This window comes from Hoplias malabaricus, chromosome 5 (genome assembly GCF_029633855.1).
Source record: "Hoplias malabaricus isolate fHopMal1 chromosome 5, fHopMal1.hap1, whole genome shotgun sequence".
Classification (NCBI taxonomy): Eukaryota; Metazoa; Chordata; class Actinopteri; order Characiformes; family Erythrinidae; genus Hoplias; species Hoplias malabaricus.
In genome coordinates this window covers 3,599,067-3,623,390 of record NC_089804.1, presented here as the reverse complement: position 1 = coordinate 3,623,390, position 24,324 = coordinate 3,599,067, and the positions used below count along the sequence as shown (strand labels likewise).

Here is a 24,324-nt window from a genome sequence, read left to right as displayed (position 1 = left end):
GCAAACCAACATGTTGATGCCACCGTTGTTTTATTTACTTATTAAAAGTTGACATTTTTCAACAGTGAATTATGACATACACTTCTATACTTCAAGCTAATGAGACAATTGCCTAACATTAAACAGGACAAGTTATTAAAAATATTCATCTAGGCATCTAGTGCCCACCATCCCCCACACTGAAACAAGACCAGCCAATCTGTTAGACGTAAAGTACAGAGACTTAGTGAGGAAGGATCTGAACAAGCTGCACAAGAATCTGACCTCAGCACTGTTGGGATGAACTGGAATGACAGTTTTGAGCAAGTCTTTTTACGCAACATCAGTAATATTCTCTGTCTGAAGGAAAAAACAGTGGAGAGCATTTTCAGAAACGTGGATGTTGAAATTTGAAGTGATTTGCACAAACCTCATTTCTAGGACAGTTAGGATTTTTTTATGTTATTATTAATTTTTGATAAATTACAAATGGAACAAAAAGTGTTTCTTGTAAACATAATTAGGTTTAGAATATGACGCTCTGCAGTTGTATCATGCAGAACTCGGCCTGCCATTGTCTTGCTAAAATAACCATGTACTTCCAGGGGAAAGACATTTTCTTCATGGCAGCAGCGTATTTTTATCTAACATCCCAGTATTCAGCTCCATATCACACCAATGCTGGATGCTTATTGATGCTCGATGCTGCAAATCATTTGAGCAGTGCATGAATTCCACTCTCCACAGCTCAATGTAATCCTGACACCATAAAGCTATTGTTCTAGTGTTATGACAGTTTCTCAAGAAAGTTTGAAAGTTACGCACCATGGTGGCCTGCGTAAGGTTTATTAGAGCAGAGAAATCTAGACTTTGGACAGACTAGCACTGGCCACATTTGTCCTGAAGGCTTCAGCTAATGGCTGGTAACCTAGCCACATTCTAAGCCTAGACAAACATGAAGCCTGAGGTAATGAACCTGTTGCACTGGACACACGTATCTTCCCATCCCAATGTTGCAGGTGTAGTAAAAATGTTTCTTGCAGTTGGGCAACATGCCGATGATCATTTTAAACAGCACATGGTTAACAAGCCTCTGTACAGAACTGGACTATATTGACTCGGAGACCATTCCTGCCTTTGGAACAAAGGATCAGCCAAATTTACTGTCAGTATAACAAACCAAACATTTGTTTTATTTACTTTTGGAAAAAAAATTGTTTCCAATATATCAGTTTTTTTAAGAAACATGCTCTCCCCATCCCTTATTTTTAATCTCTATCTCTCACTGATCCTGATGGCACAATGGCAGAAGGGGCTCATTACCACATCAAGGAGATGCTAAAACACAAATCTGGTACTTATTGAGATGTGTACACTTATTTTGTGAGGCTTATCTTTATAATATTGTGGTGTACTTGATTAAATTTACAAATTAATGTTTTACATATTGTCAATTATCTGAACACATTTTATAAAAGATTTTAAGAGTAAATTCAACTTTTTTAAACATGAACTAAAAAATTTTCATTAGAAATTCAACATACTTAAATATTACAAAAATAAATGCACAAAAAGGGAAGAAATCCTGAACTATTTGCAATCCTTGGCTGTGGCAGGAAAAAAAAAAAAAGCTGTATTTGTTACACAATAATCAGGACTGGCAAAAGTAATCAGTTTGGCTGAAAACTTACATTGTTGCTTATACTTTGTAAACTCTTACTCATAGTACGTAATGTTGGACACGTAACAAGTGATGATTCAAGTGACAAATGATTCAAACATGGCTATGCTCTCATCCTTATTCCTTTATACTTATTTCTAAAAAGAACACATTGTTTTCCTTAAAACCCATTAGTAATGGCATGAAACACTTACAGCCATTTTCATCCCAGCATTATATAAAATCCACTGTACAATTTTAATAAAATTTGCCAGAATAAGGTTAAAATCGTACCTTCATAATTTTATTAGTTGAAAAAATGTGTCCATATTATGGACATGTATATTCTTCTAATAGTGAATTTTATGCAATATCTGAATTATAAATGCTGCAACACTCTTCTTTTAATATCCTCTGAGCTTTAAAGAAAAAGTAAGCTGTGTTATTAGAAATTCTAATTGTGTTCTCCAGTGGCGTTAGTTTTGTTGAATAATTGTTTTTCTTTCAATATTCTGCAAGATTTTACAGTAAAACTGTAAAAACTTGGAAGTATTTTTCAGGACAATTCTTATATATATATATATATATATATATATATAATGCACATGACAAGAAGGTCTAATTATTGTGACTTCTATGCAATTCACTGTTAAATAGTGCAAAAACAGATCTCTGTGGTATTTTAAGGAGTGTATAATTGAATTGAATATTTCTCCATAATTCTAATTAGTATTAATTTTGTCTCAATCTGCTTTTCGAAAATTCCACATATTCAAGCATTATGACTATGACTATAAAGATATGATTTGTGGCACATTTCCTAAAATGTTCTTAGTGGATTTTAGTGTTAGTGTTATGTGAGCATTTTGAGTTACACTTATGTGAAATATTTATTACAAAATGGTGGTAATAGCTTTTAAATTGATAAAGAACCTTTACATCAAGTGAGAATTCTTAAAACCATTACAAGATTTTTACACTCACAAAGTTCGTCATGGAACCAAAAGTGTTTCTTTTCTGTGGCTTTGCTCAAAGAGGCTTTATTTGTCACAGAGTTGGTGCAGGTGAGTGTGAGTGTGTGTAAAGGTGAATATGAATTGCTGTAGTTTCTTTTCTGTGTGTGTAAAGGTGAATATGAATTGGCTGTAGTTTCTGTCTGTGTGTGTAAAGGTGAATTGACTGAGGGGTATATATGTTGACGCAGTGTGAAGAAACTATATACCCAATCTATCTCAGGACATTTCAGGTTACATACACCTGCTGTTGGATGTTACTCATACAACAGTCCTTCCTTCCTATCGATCTATCAATCTATGTTAAATCGTTTCAAAATGATTGGTTCTCATTTGATATTTTTTTTTTAAAACAACATTGTAAAAAAAAAAAAAAAAGACTACATGATAAAACCCATATATAACCCATAATATACACTGGGCTGTGTTATTACAACCATAAAATGTAATGTTGGTGGTACTCTAGCTGTTATAACCACACCACAAATGACAGGCAATCACAAATTACAAGGATCAATGTCCAACTTTAAAATGTGAGCTAATCCAGTTAAATTTTGCAGGTGCTACTACTGGCCCTCGTTCATCAGTATCTCTCAGAAACCTGATTCTAACACTTTGTTATCAATAAAGATTGGGTTCTACTGACACATAGTATATCTGTGGCCTTTTAACCACTCAGTAACTGGTGAACAGCACTTAAATCCACAATCAATGTATAATGCTGAAAAGTGCGCTAAGACTGCAACTCATTAAGAAAGGGCAACAACTACTTACTATTCTAACTTCTGTCTTTATGTCTTTTCCTGCACACTCCACTGAGTAAAGTCAGTCCATTATCCATCCACCCATTATCTGTAACCGCTTATCCAATTTTAGGGTCACGGGGAGTCCAGAGCCTACCTGGAATCATTGGGCGTGAGGAGGGAATACACCCTGGAGGGGACGCCAGTCCTTCACAGGGCAACACAGACACACACACATTCACTCACACACTCACACCTACGGACACTTTTCGAGTCGCCAATCCACCTGCAACGTGTGTTTTTGGACTGTGGGAGGAAACCGGAGCACCCGGAGGAAACCCAAGCGGACAAGGGGAGAACACACCAACTCCTCACAGAGTCAGTCCAATATTAACTCTTGAAAAGCCGATTTCACTCGCTTTCCTCCTTGTACACTCCATAATGTACCTAGAAAACCAAGCTAGATTCTTCTTGAAGCATTACGCATTTCTCTCAAGAGATTTCTGCCCCATGGTTCTGTCGCATAGCCAAGTCTTTTAGAGGAGAACCCCAGGATAGTGAGAGAGGCACTATTCTCCCTGTTACAGGTCAGAGGATCCTCACAATCTCTTTGAAGCTGTCACTTGTAAGTAAAATACTACATTGTGGTCCTTTAAGTACAAGAGAAGTCACTAACTGTGGGTTAAACTACTACAAGTTCAAGTACTGCTTCGTCAGGTTAAGTGTGTGTGTGTTTGAAAGTTGTTGATTGTTACATGGAATGTGAGAAAATATATCCAATCCCAAAAACACACTAATGTCCAGATGTTTGTAAAGGTTTGTGAACTGTATAATCACAATTGAAAAGCATAAAAATGTGATGCCCTAGAGCATTTGCATATGACCCTGTGCTCATGCTGCTCATTGCCAAGTGTGTGTCTTTGTATAGTTTTTGTCACTGAGCAAATTATTGTACTGTACTGATCAGGTACACATTGTACTGATCAGGGTCATAATGATCACTGAAGGTCTATCATCACTGATGCCATGAAAAGTGAAGATGCAATTAAAGATTAAAATATTAGCGATATGGGGTTGTTTTATTTGATCAAAATGACTATATGTAATTTCTATAATCAGAAAGTCAGTCATGGCCTTTCTAGTGTTAAATCCACGTGCAGAACGTTGAAGGACCCTATAATATAGGGTATTGTAACATTTTGGAAACACTGAACTTATCAGTTTCACTATGCAGACTAGATCACTGTGTTGCAACAGCTATGAATGTTTACTTTGTTCATAAACTTTATGTGCAGTGCTTTATTTTGCCGAAAGGTCTTTGACCTCTTATCAGGTAAGAATCAGACGAATAAATGGCCCTCTCCCTCCCTCCTTCTCCTGTATCTGTGCTATAAAACCTAAGCTTCTGTTGTGTTCAGTACCTTTCTCAGAATGGAGTCAGTGCTGCATTATTTGGACTGGACCACAGTGGGTTTGGCCCTGCTGGGTGGTCTAATTTCACTTCTACTGCTGGAAATTTTTCAGCTGAATGCATCCAGAAGCAGAAGCCCCCCTGGACCTAAACCTCTGCCCTTCGTGGGGAACCTGCCCCAGCTCTTGAAGGATCGAATGAGCTATATCAAAATGGTCAGTGTCCTGTCTTTCTGGAGGTAGTATGTTCACTACATCAGACTGATCACTACATCTGTGCTGTAGTTGATTTTTGCTTGAACACAGCTGTGAGAAACTGCAGTGCTCTAAAAACCAAGGAATATCTATGATAAGAGATCTGTCTTGTGCCTGCTAGAAATATAGAATGGAAGATGTGTGAATTTGATTGTCAGACTGAAATACTCTCTATTCTACTAATTTTACAACATGTCCAAAGATAACAAGATCTTATGAAACAAATGTATTTATTTATTTTATACGTAAATACATATATTCCTACCACTAGAACTGATGTTACACCTTTTCATTACGCACTCTAAGGCTAAGTTCATACAGCAGGTAAAAGTGGCCCAAATCTGATTTTGAGATCAAATCTAATTATTTTGTTCTGAATTCTGTTTGAACATGCACAAAAGGATGATGCTTCAGGCTCAAACAAGAAAGAAATGTCTGTCTGTTCCCTCCAAACATGTTTTAAATATATTAATGGGACTGGACTGGTGTTTTATTATGCATAGCTCACAGAACGACCTTTACTGTTATTCCAAATGAGTGTGAAAACAGGCTATAAGTAAAGAATCCAAATAGAAAATGAGTGCAGACAAAATAAGTTTAATACTTTAATAACCCATGTGCACTGGTAAAATGTTGCTGTGCCCCACTAAAAGTACAATGCATTAAAATTCAAACTCATCCTAGATTGTTGAGCAGAAAGAGGACGTGCTGCGCAAACTCAAAGACACAACATTTCCCATAATGCCCCAGTGCTTTTCCAAAGATTGAGCAGCTAACACTGGCAGTCAGAACAAGTTTATTTCATTATTATTATTATTATTTCAAATATACATTTGTAAATATTTAAAGAAAAGTCAGCTCTCATTAGAAAAGGTAAACCTTGCTCATAGAGATATATTTAGATCAAAGCCACTTTTAATGGTATAATCTAACAAAAATACATAATACACCACTAAAGCACACATTCAGACATTTCCTGCCCACAGAAAATAAATGTAAAAGCATGCAATGCCACCCAACAGAACTTCTCATAAGCATGTTCTTTTTAAAAGTTATTGTCAACAACCGAATGATTAATAAATTATTAATTAGAAAAAGTCTTTTAAAAAGAACATGCTCATTAGAAATGCTGTAGGGTGGCATTAAAAGCTCTCTGGAGAATTTCTAGAGAAGCTCTGGAGAATCAGGTCCGGAGATGTCCTGGAGTGGTCTTTGACACATGCAGTTCACAATGGAAGATCTTCTTTGTCAGGTGCTTCTCACAGTGGGAAATGAAATGTGTTTTAGACATGGAGCAGTGCCTGTGTAGTGAGTGCCAGAGAAACCCCAGAATGTTTCTCACTCTGTTCTCAAATTCACTGAGTCAGATTTCACCTGGTCTCTATACTAGTGAGCTACCATTATATAGTCCAAGTGATGCCCGGGGCAGGTGATCATATTCAAACATTCAGCTTATCCAGAGTAAACTCCAGAACATTTCTGGATTACCGTGCATGTGTGTGAATCTGCTGCACTAAGCATATATACCTTCCCAGTCCAAAGCTGTAGGTGTAGTAAACATGTTTCATCTCCAGATGCCAAAATATGGCGAGATGTGCTCCTTATACTTGGGCAGTAAGCCGACGATTGTGCTAAACAGCATGCAGTTAGCAAAGGAAGTCTTTGTCCAGAATGGGGCTGTATCTTCTGGGAGACCAGACCTCCCTTTAGTCCGTTGGATCAACAAAGGTTATGGTCAGTACAACTCCCACAACACTTTAACTTGATTTACTCTTACTTTTGGAAAAACCCCACATTCCACAATTATTTGATAAAACGTGCTGTTTCACTATCCATAGTTTTTTACACTCTCTGTCTCTCAGGGATTGTGATGGCCCAGTATGGTCATTCTTGGAGGCAGCAGCGGCGCTTTACCCTTCACACTCTACGTGATTTTGGTCTGGGAAAGAAATCCATAGAAGAACGAGTGGCTGAAGAGGCACATTACCTCGTCAAGGAGTTGCTCAAAAAGGAAGGTACTAACACAACAAAATAGATACACTTGCATACTCCAGCTGTTAATATGCAGCTGAGGAAGAGGAGGACCTCTGGTGTACCAGCTGGGAATAACAAGTAGCAATCATAGAGGTGCACTTTGTATTTGTTCTTCTACCACATTGGTCCACCTTGTAAAGTGAAGAGACAGTAGTTGTGTCTGTTGCTGAACAGTTTGTGTTGGTTGTCCTCTAGTCCTTCATCAGTGGTCAAAGGATGCTGCCCACAGGACACTCTTGGCTGGATATTTTTTGTTTGGTGGACTAAATTCCAGAAGTGACACGGGGAGTATTTAAAAATCCCAGCAACATTGCTGTGACTGATCTACTCCTACCACCACAACCACATGACACTGTATTATTACCAAATATGACCTGCTGTGGTGGTCCTGTGGGGTCATGACCATTAAATAACATTGAGAAAGGGAGCTACAAAACTATGCAGAGTAACAGATGGACACCAGTCTGTAATTGTACAATTTGTACTGTAATTGTACAATTTGTACTGTAATTTAAAAAAAAAAAATAAAAAAAGATGCTACAAAGGGTGATGTGTGATGCCATGGAAGAACCACTTTGGGTTCCATTCCAGAACCTTAAGATCGATTAAGGTCGTTTCACTCTCCCAAATCTCTTTAAAAAAACAAGGTTATTTATGGAACCAAAAACTGATTAAATGGACAATGAATAGTAAATTGTGTCAATGTAAATATTTGATAGTAAAGGTATGTATCATTGTATTTTTCCTAATCACATCCATCCTTTTGCCATTTTTCTCGAAGGGAAACCTTTTTATCCCATCCACCAGTTCATGAACGCAGTGTCCAACATAATCTGCTCCATCGTCTTTGGTGACCGCTTCGATTTTGACAACAAGCAATTTGCTGAGCTGCTGAAAATTATGAATGAAAATGTGCGCTTTTCTGGATCAGCTATGGCTCAGGTGATTACCAGCCAGTTTCACATGGTTAATAATAATAATACAGATTCTAAAAGGCTTTGTTTTTCTACAGGTGTTCAACTTAGTCCCATTCATAAAATACCTCCCAGGGCCACAGCAGACGATGTGGCAAAATGCTGAACACTTAAAAAGATTTATCAGAGAAACAGTGGAGGAACACAGGAAGACTCTGGATCCAGCAAACCCTCGGGACTTCATTGACTCCTACCTGGTGGAGATAAGCAGGGTGAGAAGATATTGGTGTTGAGTGTCACCTCTGTTATTTTCAAGCCATGAATGCAAGGCTCAGTATTCTTTGGTGACAGTGGTGTTACAGACTTTTTCTTGTTTTGGGCAGCAAGAGTCAAACGAGGACTCTACGTTTCATGAGGAAAACATGATAAGGACAACCATAGACCTTTTCGCTGCTGGGACAGAGACCACAGCCAACACTCTCAGATGGGGTCTCATTTACATGATGGACCACCCTGAAATACAAGGTACAGCAATAGGTCTCCAGTAGCAATGGCTTGATTGGTGTTGTCTATCCAAGGGAGGTGTAAGGAACAGTATTTGATTGAAAAATATATAGGTTGTGTACGTGTTGTTGTTGACATCTACCCTGAGATTTACAAGACCAACCAATCACTGTCCAGCTCCTCAGTGTCCTTTCAATTGGCATGTCCTTTAAGACCCTTTTGTGTCTTCTGTGTCTGGTTGACTATTTTCCAGAGCGTTGCCATGAGGAGATAGTCAGCGTGTTGGGGTTTGACCGCTCTCCCTGTATGAACGACCGTGCCCGGCTGCCCTTCACTCACGCCACCATCCACGAGATCCAGCGCTTCGCAAGCATTGTCCCTCTTGGCGTGGTCCATGAAACCACACAGCCAATAAAGCTGGGAGGATACAACTTTCCTGCGGTAGGGATGGAGGGATTATACAGTTGTTGGTGTAGTACTGGGTGGGTAAAACAGGTTGACAATACTTTGCTTTAAAAAAAAAAAGAGGAGACTTGGAGCAGGTTGGAAGCATGCAGGTGTGGGGTGGGTGTAATGCCTTTATGGACAGATTCCATCAACATTCGGCCTTAAACAATAATAACAAATTAATTACAAAAACATTTTGTCAGTTCCTGACAGTTTATTATAACTAAAAGCCTATTATTTTCTGTTCCTAAAAAATGGCAAAATGGAAGCACTTTATTGAAATGACATTCAAGTGACTCATTTACACCAGAAAACTCATGATCACATCAGAAACCAATATTACATTCTAATAGTGAAGTTTAACTGTAACAATGATGTTTTTTTTTGGGTTTTTTTTTTTACTGTGAAAACCAGTGAATGGTGTTTAATTCATAGTGATGTACACACATGAGTGTATTCCAGTTCTGCTCTCCGACCCCTTGAACACTTAAACCCTTGCACCCCTCTTGCTCACCTACAACAGCATCATCACACTTATTTGCTCTTCCAGAAAGGATTTAGGGCTTAGGACAAGAATTGGGATGGGGAAAAACCTGCAGACAGCAAAATCCCATTTTTGTCGATTTATTAATCCCAGCTGGACACATTTTTAAGGTCCCAGAAAGAGGACATGTCTGGGGAATAGAGGACGTATGGTCACCGTTGGTAAAGCCTCTGATTTCGACATAGCAGATCAGGGTTTAGTTCCTTCCTTGCTCTGAATTAGTTTGACATTAACAATAATTAAAAACAGAGGACAGAAGAAAAAAACAAAAAGGTCTAAACTATAGAAACCATGATAGACTTAACAGATGACAGAACAATATTTGTATTCTGATCAACACCTTTGGCTACCTGTTAGACATCATAATAATCTGGTACTTTCTCCTATGGCAGGGAACACAGATCATGCCCAACCTAACGGCCATCATGACCGACAAAGATCACTGGAAATATCCGGACACATTCAATCCAGAGAACTTTCTGGATGAGAAAAGACAGTTCTGCAAAAACGACTCCTTCCTACCGTTTTCTCTGGGTGAGTCTGTTGCTTGAGTTTACCAAAGAGTAACTGAGGTATCTGCCTCAGCTGTAAGGTTGATCAGTTCCAGAAACTCTGGAATCACCTCTAACTTGTGTGTGTGTGTGTGTGTGTGTGTGTGTGTGTGTGTGTTACAGGTCCGAGGGTATGCCTTGGTGAAAATCTAGCAAGGACAGAGCTCTTCATATTTTTCATATCCCTGATTCAAAGATTAAAGTTCTCCTGGCCTCCTGGAGCTCCTCCCTCAAACAAGGATGGCATTGTGGGGCTGGTCCGCAGTACGATGCCTTTTAACACTATCTGCCGGAGCAGAGAGATCACCAATTGAGTCAATGAATTTTAACAATGAATCACAGTAGACCACACACAGAATCACAATTAATCACACACCGAATCATAAAAGACCAACCATGAAATCCCATTCAAATATTTACTGAATTACATCAGACCTATAGCAGACATCTAGTGAATACAAAAGACCACCTTTGATCCATAGGACCATAACAGACCGACAACTGAGTTGCAAAAGACGCCAATTCCATCACAACAAACCTCTTGCTTAGTCACAACATTCATTCATTCATTGTCTGTAATGGTGCGTCTAGAGCCTGTCTGGAAACACTGGCCGCATGTGAGAAAACACCCTGGAGAGGGCACCAGTCCATCGTAGGGTGACACATTCACACATTCACTCACACCTACGGACTTAGTCAGAACATACCAGTTGCTTTATAAAAATAAGCAATTTGCTGAGTCCCAGAAGACCACTCATTGAATCCCAACAGAACATCAGGTGAACCACAACATGCTTAGTGTTTTTTTTAATAAGGAAGCCACACTGGAGGACTACTTTTAGCCTCAACCAGGGCACATCATCGAGCTCTCACACTTTATTCTCTTAGGACACTATCTATCTAAGTAATAACAAAAGGTGAATGTAGTTCTGTAGGAGTAGATGCAAAGACAGAGATTGATTATACTCTAATAATGGTTGTGTAATGTTAATGTGAAGTACATGTGTGCAAATGTTTGCTTGGATACATGCAGATTTTTATCAACTGCCTTTAATATCTAAGTAAAATTCATATGTATGTCTGGTTATTAAAACAGATTCATACAGTATTCTGGAAATATTTATTTCAACAGAATTCACAAACTGCTCATCATGAATATGATTATTTGTTATTTTTACATTTTTTCTATAAACTTGTGTTAAATCAAGACATTTAGGTCTCATCCATGCATGTGAAACTCCAATGATGTTTTGACAAATTTGGCCTACTACTCTGCTTTATATACCACAAACCCCCCGCAATCCAACCCACTGAAAACTGGGCTTAATTTTCAATGGATTAGGCGACCACTGTGTAGGGATGTACCCATCCAATCTCAAAGATCAGTAGCAGGCCTTATTTTTTTACTGATCTTTACCAGCTTTATTAAGTCAATCGTAAACTTGATTCTGTTTCTTCTTGGATATTTTTCTTCAGTGGTGTCAGGCTCACACTCCCTCCTTCTCCCTGTGTGTATGAAAGAAATAGTTTGCATGTATAAATAATAATTTGTTGTGTGTGTGTGTGTAAAGGCGAATTCACTACAGAATGCAGAGTTTGCATTCCAGCAAAATTTGGTGATTCCTTTGATCACACACACCTGGTTCAACTCATCTGTTAATTGCCAGGTTTAAGGGGTGTGTTTTAGCAGAGGAATCATCAAATTGATGGACTGGAGTTCATCCCTGGTATATATTCTAACCATGCTGTACAGCAGAAGAGAAAACAAAACTGAAAGAAACATTTGAAAGAGAAGATAATACAGGAAAGAGGAGGCTAAAGCAGAGACAAAAAAGACTATAAAGAGAAAATAAAAGGGTTAAGAGAAAATAGCTGAAAAGAGAAAACTAACCTGAGATGGGGGAAAAAAAGAGGGGACAAAAAAAAATGAAAAGACACAAAGGGATCTTTAAAGAGCAATTAATAAAACAAGCTCTAATCATAGATACTTTAGTTACATTAATAGTTATTTGTTTCTGAGCACACCAACTTAGCGTCTCATTTGTTTGCATTCTCAGGCTTGTTGTTACACCTGTTTGAAGGAAAAAAAATAAAAACAAAATAAATAATAAATGATTCACAAAGCACTTCCCTTTCTCCCCTAACCACCTATAGGATTCACACACAAGACTAAAATAAAATAATAATAATAATAATAATAATAATAATAATAATAATAATAATAAAAAAGCATATAATATAGCAAAAATAAAAAATAAAAACTTAATTAATAAATAAATAAAAATTAAATAAAAGAAATCAGTTAAAAAAAAAAAAATAAAAACGTTTAGGGAAAGGGCATATTTACAAAGCATTGCCTGGGGATTGCATAGTGGAAATTCTGTCTCTAGCACACACAATAATGTTAAATTTCATGACATTACGCATAATCTAAATGAAATATAATTGTCTTTAGTGTAAGTGAGATATAGATGGTATGTAACCTCTGTGCCACTATAGAGAAAGTCACATGACCTGTTTTTCCCATACAGTAGCACCGAACAGGCTGGACAAGTTCCAGTGTCCCTGGAAATGCCCCACCTATGAAAGATGCCCCCATATGTCAGCAACACTGTTGTCCCTCCTCCCTCCTCCTGGGTGCATTGTATAAAACCTGTGAGCTTGTGATGTTTCCTTAACTGTTTCAGAATGGAGTCTGTGCTGACATATGTGACCTGGACGACGTTGGGCTTGGCCCTCCTGGGTGGTCTTCTCTCTCTTATTGTGCTGGAGATTTTCAGGCTGAATTTGTCCAGAAGCCAATACCCCCTTGGACCCAAACCTCTACCCTTCTTGGGCAACATTCCTCAGTTTGCAAACAACCCAATGGCTTTCATCAGATCGGTCAGTTCTGTTTGAGTATAATTTTAAGTAATTTTTTTGACATAGTTATTTACCTTGATATTTATTTGTGTACTTACTGATGCACAACAAGAGTTTAAAGAGTTAAACTTCATTCCATTTGAATTTAAACTTGTATTGGTTGTTTAAAAATATACCTGTACAGGACCCTTTGGTTCTGACATTGTAGAATTGGTCCACGCCAGAGATACTAGACATCTCTAGTGTCAGCTCTACTGTCGCCTGTATCTTCTTGGTAATTGTACAGCTCTAAATGTACTGATTGGGTCACGGGTGTTCTGCTTGTAAAGGGTCAGAAAGCCCACAGCATTGTCTGTCAGATGTACAGTCCTGATCTCTCTTATCTAGGCATGTTTACACTTGCACATTCTCCATACATTTGTTTTCATGCCTTCTTGGAATGCAGCCAGACTTCCTGCCATGAATTCTAAAGGAGCATTAGATAATTTTTTTTTTACCTCAGAACTTATGAACGTATATAGACATTTGCACACGCCACATTTGCTAAATAATTAATGTGATGTAATTATAAAATAGGGCAGCTGTGTGGTGCAGCAGGTAGGTGTCGCAGTCACACAGCTCCAGGGACCTGGAGGTTGTGGGTTCGAGTCCTGCTCTGGGTGACTGTCTGTGAGGAGTGTGGTGTATTAACCTCGTGTCGGCATGGGTTTCCTCCGGGTGCTCCGGTTTCCTCCCACGGTCTAAAAACACACATTGGTAGGTGGATTGTTGACCCAAAAAGGTCCATAGGTGTGAGTGTGTGTCACCCTGTGACGGGCTGGCGCCCCCTGCAGTGTTAGCTGAATTCTTTTGAAAACAACATTTTATGGGAAATAAGACATCTTACAAGAATTCATAAAATGAACAGCAGCTGACATCTTTCATATAACCATTATCATAGCTTCATAAAGAACTGTTTTGCAGGTGTGTAAAATAAATATTCACGTTTCACCACGATTAAGAGGCTATACTTTTCAGCTTCTTCACACATTACAGCATGGTGTTTAGGGGCACAGCTTTATTACGTCATCTGTACCATTGATGAAAAATGTTAAATTCTAAATTGTGAAGAGTTTGTGAAGCTTATGGATCAAATGACAAAGTCCATTCCCTGCAGAAGAGAACCAAGTCTGTGTCGTAATCGGAAACGGCTTGGAAATACCTTTATTATCGGTTCAAAACCACCCGAAAGAAATTGAGAGCTACTCTCAAATGGTCCTCTCATAGCTCCGCTGCCTAGGGGGAGTTCCACTAGGCAGGATTTCTCAGTTAGCTAGATAACTTAAGCCTAAAGCTAAGGACTGTCCAATAAGAATCTCCCTAAGCTCTTTTCTTATTGGATAGGCTTGACTTTGGGTTTAAGTTGTCTAGCTAAACAAAGTAACCCTGCTTTGTGGAATACCCTCCTGGTGTATGGTCCTGTTTTCCTCCTTGTGCTCTCCCAGGTGTTCCCTTTTAGTACAGTATTTAAAAGCTCTGTGCCTTGTCTCAGTGGTTTGTACTTTCAGATTGTCCTGTGTTGATCTGTTTATGTGGCTCTTTGTTTGTGAGCATTGTTTATCTGTCTATGAGAAGGAGAAGGGAAGATTAATTACATGAGGGAATGTCTCCTTGATAATTACCCTAAAGTCTTAAAGGGAGCTATAGTTTATCCCAGAGATGCACTCAACCTCTGAGTGACTTTACCTTCTCCCTGGAGATGATGTTGTGTTGGTGTGAGCAGATTTCCCAGACGTTTGGCCCAGGCAAATATCTACAGAATAAAAATAAACCAAAAAATAAACACAACACCCTGTTATAGCTTGTAGTCTGTATTCATTTATTTATTTGTTTGTTTGTTTAGAAACCCCTTTTCTCTCTAATGTGTCTTTGTTCTGTGTTTCACTTCTTGGAGATTTTTTTTCTTTCTTTCTTTCACGTTTTATCTAGTAATGGTTTATATTATCCCTAGTCTTGGTTTCTTTACACGGACTATTGTTTGTCTCTTCTCTGTCTTGTTTAATACTTAGATGATCTTTTGGTTTATAAATAAAAAAAATCTCAGTAAACACAGTCCTTGCAAACCCTGACACATACTTTATCTGATGTATGTTTGTAAGCTGTTCAATACACACCTTGGAGTAACATAAATCAGGAATTCAAGACCTTATTTTAGTGTTTACTTTTATTTCATAAATCTGTGTAATTTTGCTTTCTCTCCAGTTGCTGAAATATGGTGAAATGACCTGCATCTACCTCGGCAGGAGCCCAGTAATCGTGATTAATACGCTGCAGATAGCAAAGGAAGCATTCGTTCAGAATGGGGCTGTGTTTGCTGGGAGGCCGTACGTGCCAATATTTGACTGGATCACTGAGGGTTATGGTCAGTAACTCAACGCTCATTGACCTCTTTTGTATATCTTGTGACATACATGCAATAATGTGTTTATTTATTTACTTTAATTTTATATTGATATGATTTCATCTAGATAAGAACTTTTTAAAATTAAGTAATATTTTAAACTGGGCAGATTATGAAGAAATCATATTTTTATTGCTCAGCACTCCGTGACCCTCAGTGCTGGGACCTTACATGTGGTTTAAACAGAGGCTCGTTTTCACCAGTTGAATATGAAATTGAATCTGACCTGGTTTATGAAATGTTATATCAGATATTGAATATTGATTATACTTTCATATAATGGATACATGCGATACATGAGGGAGGAGGGAGATTAATACACAAGGGTATTTCTGTAAAATAACTACCCTAATTTCTAAAATGAACCATGTGACTTTACTTTATCCCTGGAGATGAGTTGGGATGGTGCAAGCAGAGGACGTCACATACACATAGGGCTTTCTCGAGATTCTTAATGCCATGCGCCCTGTTGCAAAACAGCAGAGATCATCCATTTTTCCTCTTCATCCCAGGGCTTTGCTTAGGGACACAGCCTAGGTGACCACTCTGAGGGAGCCAGTGGCTTCCTCCATCTCAGGATCTGCATCCTTTGGTGAATCACGGCCACGTCTATCCTAGGTCGCATACTGGTGCCTGAAGCTCATTCCTCAACTTTCAGGGCTCAGAGGTCTGAGGTCTCTTTCTTCCTCAAGGCATGATGTTGAGTGCTGCTGGATTAAACTAAAGATTATATATAAATATATATGTTGAAAAAGATTTCGTCTGGAATTTTTATTGCTTTGAGGCAATGGCTCTAGACTTTATTGAGGATTCACCTTGGTGTTAATCTATTAATTGTCCCCTTTCACTTCATATCTGCAGTGCTGTTCTCCCAAAATTGAAGTCCATGTTTTGCTATGGCAAATTTCTCTTGTTCCTCTTGTTAATTTTACATTTCTCTGTACTCTCGTCTCTTCTGTTATGTTCTCTTTGAGCTGAGATTCCTACTGAACTACTATTATTCCATCTCTGTCCTCTTCCCTCTCAGCTCCCTACCGTGCTAGCGCTAATACCAGACGTGATGACCAACACCTGAGTGTTGGAGAATCCCTCCCTGGTTCAAGTTTTCAGAGGTCTTTTCAGACTAGAACCTCCCTGAAGAGGACATCACATATAATTTAGGACATTTGGCAATACAAAGGGACAGCAGAACAAATCCTGGAATTTTCCTGGTGAAATAATGTCCAAAATCTTTACATCTCTGAATCATGCTTTTGCAATTATGACCAAACAATATCATTATAAAAATATTACTTATAAAATATACCTACAAAGTTCTCACATGCATGTATTTCAGGATAGCACACAACAAGAGAGGATGACCAGGCTAAATTTCTGAAGATTACATTAAAATATTTTATGAGAAAAATTAATCCATGTTTATTGTACTACGTAATATTCATATAATAAATTATTTCTATAATTAGGGGCTATAATTAGCTAAAAAGACGGCTTATATTTACATGGTTTAGGAGAAAATGTACCAGACAGTCTGTCTCCAGGGCTGGGAAACCACAGTTTTTCTCCCTCTGCTCTTCTTTTCCTCTCACAGGTATCTTATCGGTGACATATGGTAATGCCTTGAAGCAGCAGCGACGTTTTGCCATTCACACACTACGTAACTTTGGCCTGGGAAAGAAAACCATGGAGGAACGAGTGGCTGAAGAGGCACAGTATCTCATCAAAGAGATGTTCAAGGAGGAAGGTAGCTGACCAGAAGATCAATTTATTTTATTATCCCTGACTTTCTGAGCAGATCAGATCTGTATTGGATCTGGCAGACAATTAAAAAAAAAAAAAAAAAGATAAAGAGTAGAAGGCTGGTCTTAGTGTGTGTCAATGACCATTTAAGTACTATGAATTTCAACAATTTTCAAGCATAACATAATTTTAGGAACATGTGGGCTGTTCCTATTGCTTGTAAAAAAAGTGTTTCAGGGTGAAATCAGGATATGAAAGTATGCAATTACAGTATTGTAAAACTACTTAGTGCTTCTGTATGGATAGTGGATATGATCAAATGAAAAGTCAGTGTAGATACAAGGTAGTTGTTCCTAATCCTGTGATCATTCAGTGTACATCTGGGCTCAGAAGTTGATGAAATAAACCTTCATCTTTGGTCTTTTATTGGTTTGCTTCTCTTTTGAAAGTAATTTTTTCTAAGACAAAACCTTCTGAAGCTTATTCTTTGTTTAATAACATTGAAAACTAATTTTGCAATTTTGCGCTTGGTCCATTTTTTGCACATTTTTGTACATGTACACCTCTAAACAACTCTCTTTATACTTTGTGTTGAACTACATTTCACTTGGGTTTAACTGAAGTGAATGCTGGAAGGGTCTTTTGTCATATCCTTCCTCATGTCCATTCTCCTTTGATTTTTTGATTTTTTAAGGAAAACCTTTTTACCCCATCCACCCCATAATGAATGCAATGTCCAACATCATCTGTTCCATCATCTTCGGAGACCGCTTTGAGTATGACGACAAGCGCTTTGCTGAACTTCTGCAAATGCTAAATGAAAACTTCCAGCTCGCTGGATCATTCACAGCTCAGGTAATGTCCAGAAAAATCGTTTGCACAAAGGGATGAAATGGTTTTGCAAAACAACACTAGAGAAATAAAAAAAAAAATAAAGTATAAGGTTTTTGGAAGAAACTATACTGAGAGTTCCTTCCGAAGTCATGCTACTTATGCAACACCACTGAACAGTTTAATATGCCAGAGGAGAAGCAGACTCTTTACATCAGCTGAAAGATGCCTGTGCTACCAATAGGAAGGAACTAGATGTATAGGGGCTGTCATGCTACACAGCCAGAGGCCAAATGCCTTCACTACTGGTACCTTTCCACTATATGGTTTCTACTCAACTCAAATCAGGTCTGCGCAGTTCTATTTCTTTTCCATTAGCCAAATCTGGTACCTGGTACATGGAATCAGTTTCTTTTTTAGTTCCTACTCACTCTTGGTTTCTAGCAAGCTGAGTAGGGACTAAATATTACCTGTAAAATATGCATACAACTGACAGCTCAGAGACGTGTCTGCACAATGAAATGGAGAAACCCAGCACAGAACTAGCAACTTTTAAAATCTCCAAGCTTCAGTAGAATTACATGTAATTTTTATTGGATACACAATGGCATTTTGTAAATTAGGCTGTATTTTTGGATGAGGTTAAAATACTCTTTGGATCGGTAGTTAACGAAAACTCCTGTGAGAGCCTACACCGGGCAACAAAGAATGACAAAGACAGGTTCAGTCCCAAAAACAACACACGAATACATGATGCAATAGTTAACATGCCCACCAGTGTTCGGCACCACCCACTCATGTCCACCAGTGTTCGGCACCACCCACTCATGCCCACCAGTGTTCGGCACCACCCACTCATGCCCACCAGTGTTTGGCACAACTCACCCGTGCCCACCAGTGTTTGCCACCACACACCCGTGCCCACCAGTGTTTGCCACCACACACCCGTGCCCACCAGTGTTTGGCACAACTCACCCGTGCCCACCAGTGTTCGGCACAACTCACCCGTGCCCACCAGTGTTCGGCACCACCCACCCGTGCCCACCAGTGTTCGCCACCACACACCCGTGCCCACCAGTATTTGCCACCACACACCCGTGCCCACCAGTGTTTGCCACCACACACCCGTGCCCACCAGTGTTTGCCGCAACACCCACCCGTGCCCACCAGTGTTAGGCAACACCCACCCGTGCCCACCAGTGTTCGGCACCACACACCCGTGCCCACCAGTGTGCGGCACAACACACTTGTTCCCATCAACTAATGTAAAGGAAGCAAGAACACATAAAAAAATAATAAATACAAATAAAGAGGTACATTAACTGGGGATAAAACAGTTAAACAAAAGCAACGTACATCTTTAAGCTAAGATTAACTAGGACACCATCTCTGTGAGAATAAATGTGATTGCGGTGAGCTGCTAGTAAGCAGTAAGGGGTGAAATGGGAAGGGTGAGAGCCTCATTTTGTAAAAGCTGTTCACACCTCTCCTTAAAGATTCCATGCCAAGATAAATGTGTTCCAGTCTGAAACAGCTTCTGTAGTTGCTGCACACATGATCTTAACTTTTTTTTTTTTTTTTTTTCCAGCAGATCGTCAACATGGCTCCTTTCCTTAAACACGTTCCAGGGTTTCACCAGAAGCTGAAGCAGAATGCCAACGCCTTGATAGGTTTCTTGTGTGAAGCTGTGGAGGAGCACAGGAAGACTCTGGACCCAGAAAATCTTCGTGACTTCATTGATGCTTACCTGGTGGAGATGACAAAGGTGAGCAAGACTTGGCAGCATTGAGATCTACCTTCATGAAGAGTTTAACACCTATACTTGTCAGGATGGATTGTGTTTTTACATGCAATTATCTATTTTACTACACAACATCATCCATTTCAATTTACGCTCTTTCCTAATTGTTTTCTTGGTCTTCGTGGGTCAAACCTTGCTTAAACATACGCAATTTCTAATTTCTTTATAAATCACACTTTCTGTGGGATGTGCTGTTATGAGATTTGTTTGCTCAGGTATGATATTAGATTTCAGACCCAATTTTATGAAAAGGCCCCTAAAATCTCAGCGAGCTGGTGTTTTGACCCCTGTCTATTCCAAGCCCTGCGCTAATTTCCCTCCCGCCCAAAAACCAACACAACCCTCGCAGTAAAGTCAATCAATTAACGGTTTTCCCCTTCCACCTTAAATATCATTTTAGTAGGCAGACATTTGCTTTTCAATCTCAGTTTTCATATTTAAATGTTTATTTCCACCTTAAAGGCTTTAGTTTATGAGGCTAATATTGACCTTTTTGACCAGATCCACATTAAAAGGTGATTATGCAGAGCTACAGAATCACTAATCACTTACAGTATAACACACAAACGACAGACTTTAAACTGTTAATGCTGCTGTTAATGCACTTTGTTTTGTATTAATCACAAAACAGATTTTAAACCTTTAGCCCTCACAAATGCATTTGTACGTTACATTGATATCAGAAATTCAGAAAAGCCAAAAGAAACAAACTGTTGAAAAAGGACAAGGTGGAATAATGCAAACATTGTCCATTTTGTTCCCCAAAAGTGTGCTACAAGTTCTTTAAGTAAAGATACTGAAGATGTACTTGTGCTGCCCTCCACAGTGATAGTTATGTCCCTTATTTTTGAAAAGTACAGTGAAGAGGACTTCTTTACCATTGTTTGCCATTGTTTCTATCTTGTTTTGAGCAGCAAGAGTCAAATGAAGACTCAACATTTCATGAACAGAACCTGGTCATGTCCACAAATGACCTGTTCCTGGCTGGGACGGACTCGACCGCCACTACTATCAGATGGGGTCTCATTTACATGATGAACCACCCTGAAATACAAGGTACAGAAGAGGGCATGGATAAATATCTCATGGATGCAAAGAATAAAGGACAAATAGTAATATGAAACTATATGAAAGATGCAAAATATTAAGGTTAACATTTTATTATGATTGGTGGACTGTATTCCAGAGCGTTGTCATGAGGAGATGCATGGATGACCGCACACGGCTGCCCTTCACTCACGCCACCATCCATGAGATCCAGCGCTGGGCTAATCTCACCCCTCTGGGCGTGGTCCATGAAACCACACAGCCAGCCGAGCTGCCTGGATACCACCTGCCCAAGGTAACCATGGAGGGGTGAGTGGTTGAGCAGTTGAAAGGCTGAATGTATGCATGTATGAAAAGACGACAGCATTATTGAATAGAAATAATAACTCTTGAGCAGATGGGAAGCTAAAGGAAGGAGTGGATGAAAATACTTGGATGAAAGGATGAATAAAACTGATGAACAGAGATGACCTGATGCAAAATAGAGACATATGAAAGAATGAATGGTTGATTTGGGCTGAATTCAGGAATAAAATGTTATGGAATGCCTTCAGTCCTTACCCCTACTCTGAGGTTAAAATGTTTCTACATCAGTATCCTTTTTTCCCATGGTAGGGAACACAGGTCATGGTCAACTTTATGGCCATCATGACTGACCGAGAGCACTGGAAGTATCCAGACACGTTCAACCCAGAGAACTTTCTGGACGAGAAAGGACAGTTCTGCAAAAATGATGCCTTTGTGGCATTTTCTCTGGGTAAGTCTGATCAGAGATCAATAACTGATCACATTGTTTTAACAGTATACTCAGATTTTAGAGAGTACTTTATGCCACTTTTCCACTGCATGGTACCTACACTACTCTACTCGACGCTATTTTGCACTTTTGCTTTTTCGATTAGGAAAACCTGATATCTAGAACCTGGTTCTTTTACCTGCTCACTCATGGCTCAGAGTGAGTGAAAGTATGGTCCTGAGGCTAAGTTCCACATTTTTTTCTGTCTGTTATACACAGCAATGAAATCAAATGTTTTCCCTATTAGTGAGGTGAGCCAGAAGGGCAAAATAAATAAAAATGTAATGACTAACACAGTGTGTTTTACCAGCTCTGACCAGCCTTGTGAAAGTGAATCTAGAAATATTTTTTCAACTGTTTGTGTTGTGTTTAATGGGCAGAAATAATGTGATGAGTAAATTGTACTTAATGTAACCACTGCCATTTTTTTGGTTTCCAAACTTGCTGTTCCTCTTAGTGATGGTGATGGAAAATGAGCCAGGTATCAGGTACCAAAGGCAAATATAATCAAGTAGTGTAGAAACCAAGCAGTGGAAAAGTGCCAATAGATGAAGTGTATACTGTGTGTGTGTGTGTGTGTGTGTGTGTGTGTGTGTGTGTGTGTGTGTGTGGTGCTGCAGGTCCGAGGTCATGTCTGGGTGAGACTCTCGCAAAAACAGAGCTCTTCATCTTCTTCACGTCTCTGCTCCAGAGATTACAGTTCTCCTGGCCACCAGCAGCTCCGCCAACAAACCTGGATGGTATTATAGGGCTTGTCCGCTCACCGTTCCCTTTCAGTACAGTCTGCCGCAGCAGAGAGACCACCCGCTGAATCACAGCAGACCACCCACACCATGTATATGGTCTTTAGATATGATAGAAATGTCTTGTATTTATGGGTTTTTGGTGTTTTTTTTACTAACACCTCAACTAATTTTTATAGGATGGTAAAGCCAACCCCACAGTGCAACTCCATTAAATTCATTTGCATTCATTTTTGGAGTATTACTATTGGCTCATTCATAATCTTTGTAATCTCTATAAAATCTCTACACAGCTGCACAAGCCAAATGTCACTCTCCAGTGTTGAGCTGCAAAAGGTGGGTCACTTTTCTGGTTTCTGATGCAGAACTAATTGTTCAACATCAGTAACTGACTACACTGTGTGGCAGAATACCATCAAATCCTCACAGGAATGTCTCAGTATCTATCATAAACCATTCACAGAGAAATATAGGCTGCTACACTCTAAAAAGAGAACAGTTGTTAATTTTTTAAGTTCAACCTTCAATAAAAAAATAATAAAAAAATCTTGGAAAAACTTAATTGAATTACTTGTTACCAACTGAACTGTTACCAATTGGGGGTGTGCGCGTGTGTGTGCGCGTGTGCGTGCGTGAAATTTATTTAACCATCAACAACACCACATCAGCATTCATATATATTTGTATTTAGCTTTTGTCTTACACATACAACAAGACAATGTATCATTAAAAATTACTAACATTTATAAAACTGTATGTACCCAATTATGATGTAAAAAAATATATTAATTAAACAGGTCAAGTCTAAGACATCACAATATGATCAATGACTACAACTTTCATCAAATAATGAATTTACATCACAACAATTTTATAATCAGTTCATTCTTAGTAATATATATATATATATATATATATATATATATATATCAGAGGTGATTGCTCTAAGACTGCAAGGGAAGTCAAAAAATGTCAAAAAATAAGTGATCAAATATATACTGTTGTGAGTACGTCATGGAATAAATATGCACTACAACACGCTCAACTTTTGTTCAGAATCAGCTTCTTATCACTGGTAAAGACGCGGCTTTCCTCTCAATCATCCCGCAGCTTCAGTGCTTTAAATAGTGGGGACGCTGAGCGTCCACAGAGTTCAATAGCGAAGCAGCGAAGTGCAGCGAAACGAGACGAGTCATTGGATAAATGCTGGGCTTTGTCCCGCCCATCGGATGCTCAGCGTCTCTGGGGGTCTATGGGGCAGTGGGCTGGCCTCGGCTGGCCCAGATGCTCAGCTTCTGCATGATGATTGGATGATCTGTCTGAGGCTGAATCCCTTTTTGATTGACAGCAAAATGAGCGAATCAGCAATCCTTTGGTGTAAAGATCCATCCAAGCATTACATTTTTATTCTGAGTTGAACTAGACTTTCTTAATCCTCTTAGCGGCATTTTCTTTGTTAAAAACGACTAGCGACAAATCGAGTTTCTATTTCTGGCGGGTTTTTTGTAGCTGCTTGTGTTTGGAGACTGACTTCTATCACTCTTTCTGACTTCTATCTCAGTTTCTGTCCAGCGGGTGCTGCTGAGTCCCTCCACCATCACACAGCACTCACAGACGGACCCACTTCACATGGGCCAAGGCCGTTTAAGCAGCCTAGCTCTGCTGGCCATTGAGAGGACACTAGTCAAGTCCCTGGAAAAGACGCCTTGTTGGTACGACAGGGTCACAGATCATTTTCTTGAAAAGGAACGGTGGGTAGAATTTATGTATAAATAAAAATAAATCGACATATTTTATGATGTAGGCCGAAATTGAGCTTCCCCTCCTTGAAAGACCAGCATCCGCCACTGATATATATATAATAAATAATACAATCATAAGAGGGGTGTCGTCATGGTAAAGAAATAAACAAAATTAATCATAAACCTCTTATTTATCCAAATTTTGACCCTTAAATCTGTATGTTCCTGTTTAAAGTCAGTGCATATAGTTCCATGTTTAAGAGTGATA

At 39.0% G+C, this 24,324-nt stretch overlaps 1 protein-coding gene and 1 pseudogene across 1 annotated transcript; both read left to right on the top strand.

Annotated features, from left to right (window-relative positions):
* Window positions 1-4,826: 4,826 nt before the first annotated feature.
* Window positions 4,827-10,368, top strand: LOC136697605 (cytochrome P450 2B4-like). Its single transcript, XM_066672820.1, has 9 exons — window positions 4,827-5,021; window positions 6,635-6,794; window positions 6,923-7,075; window positions 7,876-8,036; window positions 8,107-8,280; window positions 8,392-8,533; window positions 8,766-8,953; window positions 9,896-10,037; window positions 10,178-10,368. Exons 1-9 carry the CDS (start codon window positions 4,827-4,829, stop codon window positions 10,366-10,368), a joined length of 1,506 nt encoding a protein of 501 aa, XP_066528917.1.
* A 2,374-nt stretch (window positions 10,369-12,742) lies between these two features.
* On the top strand, window positions 12,743-22,382 carry LOC136697606 (cytochrome P450 2J2-like; annotated as a pseudogene).
* Window positions 22,383-24,324: the final 1,942 nt, after the last annotated feature.